Raw genomic sequence first — 7,507 nt, 5'->3', positions numbered from 1 at the left:
AACTACAGAATGGCAGCCAAACGTAGCTGTGCCCCCAATCTATACATAATAATGCTATGTGGTCTCAATTGTGACATTAGGAGGAAATGCGTGCTGAGGTTATAAGCCACGCTATAATGAACACACACACACTAGAACAGGCCTGGGCAATTATTTTGACTCGGGGGGCCAAATTTAGAGAGAAAAAAAATGTGTCTGGGGGCCGGTATATCTATTTTTAGGAAGACTAATACAAAACCTCACAATAATGTCTGAATGCTAAAAACGTTATGACAGACCGCCTTAAAAAATTTTATGGAATTTTACACTTTTCTATGAACGATAAAACACTGAATATTGACAACATATGAACGTCACACCCCCTCTCGATTGACATATTTTACAATCAAGCGAAACGCAACAAAAATGCAACAAACAGCGAAATATAAACGCAAAGGGTAAAAACAACCCCACCTACAATCTGATATATTTGATATATCACTAAGCTTTAGAACTTTGTTGTAAAAATCTCCTTCCGTGTCTGTCCCTGACACCCACATTTCTGGCTCTGGAAACACTCTGTGGAAATGCTCCCACCCACACTGCTTGGTGCCTCGTCTGAGCTGCTGTGACGTAGATTACCATAGTAACTAATTAAATTACCATAGTAACTAGTATATAGAGCAAAAGCGCAGATTCCAACCATTGAAATACTTAGTGTTAGGGATGTCCGATAATGGCTTTTTGCCGATATCCGATATTCCGATATTGTCCAACTCTTTAATTACCGATACCGATATCAACCGATACCGATATTAACCGATATATGCAGTCGTGGAATTAACACATTATTATGCCTAATTTGGACAACCAGGTGTGGTGAAGATAAGGTACTTTTTTAAAAAATTAGTAAAATAAGATAAATTAATTAAAAACATTTTCTTGAATAAAAAAGAAAGTACAACAATATAAAAACAGTTACATAGAAACTAGTAATGAATGAAAATTAGTAAAATTAACTGTTAAAGGTTAGTACTATTAGTGGACCAGCAGCACGCACAATCATGTGTGCTTACGGACTGTATCCCTTGCAGACTGTATTGATATATATTGATATATAATGTAGGAACCAGAATATTAATAACAGAAAGAAACAACCCTTTTGTGTGAATGAGTGTAAATGGGGGAGGGAGGTTTTTTGGGTTGGTGCACTAATTGTAAGTGTATCTTGTGTTTTTTATATTGAATTAATTTTTTTTTTTTAAACGATACCGATAATTAAAAAAACGATACCGATACTTTCCGATATTACATTTTAACGCATATATCGGCCGATAATATCGGCAGGCCGATATTATCGGACATCTCTACTTAGTATAGTTGAAGACTTACGGTCATTAGAAAACATCACTGCACATCATAATGGCAGCTACACTTTCCATCTTAAAGATCTAAAAAAATCATTTGGGAATGTCCGGCAGGCCAGATTGAAAAGCTTAACGGGCCACATGTGGCCCCCGGGCCTTAATTTGCCCAGGTCTGCACTAGAATGACTTTTCACAATACAAATTGTGTATGTGGTTACACTGATGGCAACAGGTACAGTGGGCATATAGTGTTAAGTAATGTATACATCATACAAAACCTGTATATCCAATCATTTTGACGCCGAAAGGATTACATTAAATCTGATAATTATGCAGCATGCATGTTGCCATCAGATATAAGTCTGTTTTTTTTATTTTTTTTATTTATTTTTTTAAACTTATTTATAAATTTCAACATTTACAAACAGACAAACAATCAAAATAAGTACAAAAAGAGTACAAAGCAGCGCCAGGGGGTTATAAGGTAAAAGTCTGTTTTTCAAATACATGAAGCTGGCTATGACGCATTCTTTCTGACGTCACTTCCTGTGTGGGGGGGGGGGCGGTCTTTATGGCGTCACTTCCTTTCCGAACTCAGTTTGTAAACGATCGATGAGTCTATGCAAAGCTAAGAGCCGGAGATTCAAGAAACACACGGCGCACTTAACCGTGCAAAAAATTATCCAAGGAGGGGAACCTTAAATGATGGTTTAGTGTGGCTGACACGGCGCTTAGGCTAAATAATTATTAGTTTAAGGAGTTCTCCGGCTTAATGTAGACGGGGCCTAAACTCGCCTCCTGGATTGCCCTCGGTGTGTAGCATGTTTAGCCTCGCCCTTCAGTAAATTATCACTGAAGGGACTGAAGGGCGATAATAAAGTATTATCACTGATAATACTTTATGATACCTATGTTACCAAGAGAAAAGTTAAAGGGAGCCACTCCACAATGTATATGGAGACAATTAACTGTTGGCCGCTTGTCAGCCAAAGAGAAAAAAAGGGTTTGTGATCTGCATTAAAAGACATTAATCGGCAATGGCCGATCACACACAGTAGGAAAGGGATTGGTATGGCCCCATTCCTTGGTGTATGTGTGTGTGGACATTTAAGAGAAATGAAAACATCACACACTTCCTGCAAGTTTATTAAGAGCAAAGTTCATAAACCGTTTAAAATAATCAGGTGTTTTTTAGGTCAAGGATATTCAAAAAGATAAGGAGCTACAGCAACACCTGAGATACATAAATCACTTTACAAAAAAAGGGAGAGAACTTACCGGGTGCCTTGAACGCCTCCGTTATGAAAGCCATAAGTTTGGACTCTAGTGTTCTATGTTAGCAAGGATTAAATGTCAATGCAAGAATCAGCCAATGTGTTTACAGTGGTCCAAGTTCCTTTATACAACAGGAGCACTCTTGTGCTTTTAGGTATTTGCTGCAAAAATGTTTGTCTCCCAAGTTTTGAACCACAACTTGACCGCCATTTGAATGTGTCATTGTCCAATTAAGCCAATTAACGACGACTGGAGAAGGAGGCCAATTCAGCACCAGGTTTTAATTGGTGGGAACAAGAATGCGTCCTGAAAGTCCAGAGAAAGCAAAACTTGAACGTGTTGTGCGGAAAAAGTGCTTCCGGAGCTCAAGTCTTACCTGAACCCTTCCTTCGGTAATAGAAGAGGCTTCCCAGGAGCCAGACGAGCCCCAGAACCAGTCCTGATGCCCCAATGACCAACTGGTTGGTTTCTGACTTGGAGAGTGACGGATCTTAACATCGAGAGTCAGACAGGTGAGTGACCGACAGGTATAGGTGAGTCAGACAGACAGGTGTGTGAGGTGTGTTACCCCATTTGGTGCATAGAGGTTCCTGGAGACTGGTGTGTTCCACCACGCAGGAGATTTTATCTCCAGGCCTTTGGAAACAAATGACTTTACTGAAGATATCATGTTGCTGCTATGATCGGCCTGGTTTGGACCAGAACTCACCTTGGTGTGTAGACCAGTTGCGAGTGGATCTGGTAGTACCAATCTCCGTCTGCCAACTCGTCAGTGGAGGTGACGTTTGAAGTGACTTCCTGTCCGTCTCTTTGCCAGGTGACCCGGATGTGCTTCGGGTAGAAGTCGTAGACGCTGCACACTAACATGGCGCTATGCGGGCCACCGGGAGGCGACTGCGAGTGAAGTCTGACGGAAGGCTTGACTGGAACACATAGTTCGTAGACGTTAAGGTATGAACATTTGGGCTGTTTTTTTTTTCCTTCCATGGACACCAGGAGGCGACTGTGACTTATCGTCACATGATCTCACCTGACTTTGTGAGCGCGTTCTGATAGTCGATATCAGCGTTGACTTTACAGTACAGCTCCTTGAAACGTCTGAAATGTTTAATCATCTCTGGGTTTGCGTTCCAAAAGGCGGCGGTCTTGATACCATACTCGGTGTATCCAACAAACTTCCCGGAAGTGCTGCTGAAACTGGCCAGTTCCAGTTTGTTGTAATACAGGGAAAATATGTACTCCATGTCTTTCAGTTCGCTTGAGTTGAACACACAGCGAGTTGCCGTATAGAGCAGGAAGCTGTCTAAACACACAAATATTGACATTATAGAATTCACTCACTGTGTGTGCGTGTGTGTGTGTGTGTGTCTAATGCTATATACTGTAGGAAAAGTACCACTAATAAACTTGGAAACATTCAATCATTAATAGAATGAGAAAGTTACCCCAAAGTTTCAGTATAGCCCACATAAAGTTGTACATGCTGGGCCGTCCGTGGCATAAACACTATGTGGTTGTTCAGTGCCACATTTACGAGTCAGGGCCACATAATCATTACCTGCTTGGGTTTTTAGAAAGATTTAACAGTTTTATTCTTCCATTTAAATCCGTCAGTTATAAAAGACGACATCATAAAAGTTCATATAAAATCAAATTTTCTGTAAAAGTTCAAGAATTTGTTTTTAATTAGAAAAACGTGTAACAGCCCAGATCACCTTGTAAAAATGCAAAATGGTTCATTTCTCCTGGGAGCGGCAAACCCAGCATGGAACACTTCACTTTTCACTCGACGCAGACGTCATAAAGTCATCCAAGCTCACCTTCATGCATTCACACACAGCACCAACATTTGGCTACTAGGATGAGGTGATAAAAGAAAGGTACAACTGTGATAAATCTATTTGTGGCAGCATTGGACAAAATGATAGCATCTCGTAGCACATAACTGTGGTGCGTTCTAAGAACCTTGATTGCAGTTCGAAATGGTCACTAGTTTTTAAAGAAAGGGGAGGCTTAATCACCAGTAGATGCATCAATAATAATAATGATTATAATAATGATGTGTTATTATGATTATTAGTCACTAATGATGATCCTATACGAATCCGCTAATCTCTATCTTACACTATGAAGTAAAGGGAAACTTGTAAATGTACAGTACATGTGTTTTATACAGCTAGTTTCAACCAAATTAAGTAAATAATTAGTCCTTAGTGCATGTGAACATAAGGTCGGTTGAGGGCCCTTCAGGAGTCTAGTAATAATAATTAATTAGTAATATTAAGACCCAAAATGGGGCCACAAACAAAATCTAGTTTAGGGCCACACACTGGATACATGCATGATATGGAGCTATATTTGGGCCAACATTTTGAAAGTAAAAGAAAGTTTTGATGTTGACTGTTGAAAAATACATAATTGTATTTAAAAAAAAAATTGTGCAATGGTACCTCAACTTAAGAGTGTTTTAAAGTAAGAGCTGTCTCTCAGATAATTGTTATGCTTTAAGTAGCAGGTAAAAACGTGAGTTCCAAGCATCCCTGCCAGCAGCTGGTAGAGCAAATGTCACAGTGAACCCAGTAAGATCCGACCAAAACATCTGGTCTTACTCGCTAGCATTAGCTTATAGCTAGAGATCAACCTTGCTTTGTTTTCCAACCATGGGAAGGAATAAAGTGATTGTGAAGAACAATACTGAGAAGAAGTAGTAAATGGAATTCATTGAATTAAAGAAATAAATAATAAAAAACAGGACTGAGCGTGCAGCAGACTTGGCAAAGTAATTTGAGCGCTTCACTGCTAGTCTGCACCATCCTGAAGTTGCCAGGGGCCTCATGTATTAATCTTGCCTACACACAAAAACCTGGTGTTGGCTCGGCTTTCAAACAAATATAAGCCTTAAGGACGCCTCGGGACGGAATTTTCAACGCGCTGCGGTATCACTTTTCGTTTTGCTTGAAGATCGCAAGGTTGTAGTGGGTGAGTGTTTGAATGAGCATCTAATGAAATGTGTGTTGCGAGTGTATGCTATGTCAAAGTTGTGATGTTATGTGCCAGGGAATATAAGAACTACACTACCCAGCATGCAACAGGAATGATGAGCATGCGTGGTAGCCCGAGAAGGGTTGTTGGATGTCGCCATGCCGGCAGCTAGAATGTTGTTATGAGCACGCTTTATGAGTAAACGTTTAGAACTCAGCCAACACGCCTCGTCTGCATTATTGAACAAATAGACAGACAACACAAAAGTAAACAAACTCAAAGCTGATGCATGCATGAAACTGTTGGCTCGAACCCAAATCAATAAACAAAACCAAAACAGCGTCACTTAAACGCTTTGTACTTTATTTTCATTTCAAAACTAAGGCTCAATACTGAGCGGTACCGAGCGGTTGAAAACAATTTCTGCTGGCGTCTCTTGTGTGCAGCTCGCGCACCTGTGTCAGCTTGATTATCAAGGCGACAGCCTGCATTGATTGCGTCACCGCTCAAAACCAACAAAAATGCGACATTTGTAGTTTCTCTTTAGAAAGTTCCAACACATGCATTTTTTCACGGCAAAGATGAGATGTTTTTTTTAAGAGTAAACTTGACATGGAAATTTGTGCTGCCTCACTCCAACTTCATGCTTCACGTACGCACATTTCTACATGTCGTGGATACTTTGGCAACATAGAATAGAAAACGCTCTAGCCCGCATACCTTATTTGGGCTCTGGGAATCACTAATAAGCCAAAGTTCTTAGAACGCAGATTTCTGATTGGTACATATGGTACAATCAATCAATCAATCAATCAATGTTTATTTATATAGCCCTAAATCACAAGTGTCTCAAAGGGCTCAATACAATCAGCAAGTTAGGATGGAGCTAGACCGTGTAGTATTTTATACATTAGTAGTAAAACCTTAAAGTCACATCTTAAGTGCACAGGAAGCCAGTGCAGGTGAGCCAGTATAGGCGTAATATGATCAAACTTTCTTGTTCTTGTCAAAAGTCTAGCAGCCGCAATTTGTACCAACTGTAATCTTTTAATGCTAGACATAGGGAGACCCGAAAATAATACGTTACAGTAGACGAGACGTAACGAACGCATGAATAATGATCTCAGCGTTGGTGGTGAACAAAATGGAACACATTTTAGCGATATTACGGAGATGAAAGAAGGCTCTTTTAGTAACACTCTTAATGTGTGACTCAAATGAGAGAGTTTGGTCGAATATAATACAGAGATTCTTTACCAAGTCGCTTTGTGTTATTGTTTTGTCGTGAAATGTTAAGGTGGTATTATTAAAAGGTGCCAGTGTCTAGCAGGATCAATTATCAACATTTCCGTTTTCTTAGTGGTAAAATGCAAAAAGTTGCTGGACATCTATTGTTTAATTTCATTAAGACACGCCTCCAGGTAACTACAATCTGGCGTGTTGGTCAGTTTTAGGGGCATGTAGTGTTGGGTGTCATCAGCATAACAGTGAAAGCTAACCCCATATTTACGTATGATGTCACCCCGCGGCAGCATATAGGTACTTAAGAGTGCAGGGCCAAGAACCAGACCCTGCGGAACTCCACACATCACCTTAACAAACTCCGAGGTCTTGTTGTTATGGGAGACGCACTGCATCCTGTCAGTAAGATAGGAGTTAAACCAAGAAAAGGCTAAGTCTGACACAAACCAATACGTGTTTTGATACGTTCTAATAGAATGTTATGATCGGTGGTATTGAAAGAAGCGCTAAAATCAAGTAGCAGCAACATGGACGACGCATCAGCATCCATAGTTAACAATAGATCATTAGTCATTTTTGCGAGCGCTGTCTCCGTAGAGTGATTTGCCCTGAAACCAGACTGAAAGGGTTCACAGAGATTGTTAAATGCTAAATTTAGCTGC

At 40.1% G+C, this 7,507-nt stretch overlaps 1 protein-coding gene across 1 annotated transcript in view; it reads right to left on the bottom strand.

Moving 5' to 3' along the window:
• Positions 1-2,482: 2,482 nt before the first annotated feature.
• LOC133661885 (H-2 class II histocompatibility antigen, E-S beta chain-like) overlaps positions 2,483-7,507 on the bottom strand; it is a 7,833-nt gene continuing 2,808 nt past the window's right edge. Inside the window, exons 2-6 of the mRNA XM_062065437.1 lie at positions 3,652-3,924; positions 3,331-3,544; positions 3,190-3,257; positions 2,998-3,111; positions 2,483-2,927 (exon numbers count right to left, since the gene is read on the bottom strand). Coding sequence (XP_061921421.1) covers positions 2,902-2,927; positions 2,998-3,111; positions 3,190-3,257; positions 3,331-3,544; positions 3,652-3,924 — 695 coding nt within the window. The 3' untranslated portion in view covers positions 2,483-2,901. The remainder of the gene's footprint in view (positions 2,928-2,997; positions 3,112-3,189; positions 3,258-3,330; positions 3,545-3,651; positions 3,925-7,507) is intronic.

The sequence above is a fragment of the Entelurus aequoreus genome, linkage group LG12 (genome assembly GCF_033978785.1).
Source record: "Entelurus aequoreus isolate RoL-2023_Sb linkage group LG12, RoL_Eaeq_v1.1, whole genome shotgun sequence".
Classification (NCBI taxonomy): Eukaryota; Metazoa; Chordata; class Actinopteri; order Syngnathiformes; family Syngnathidae; genus Entelurus; species Entelurus aequoreus.
Note: the sequence above shows the minus strand (reverse complement) of the source record. Positions and strands in the feature narration are given on the sequence as shown.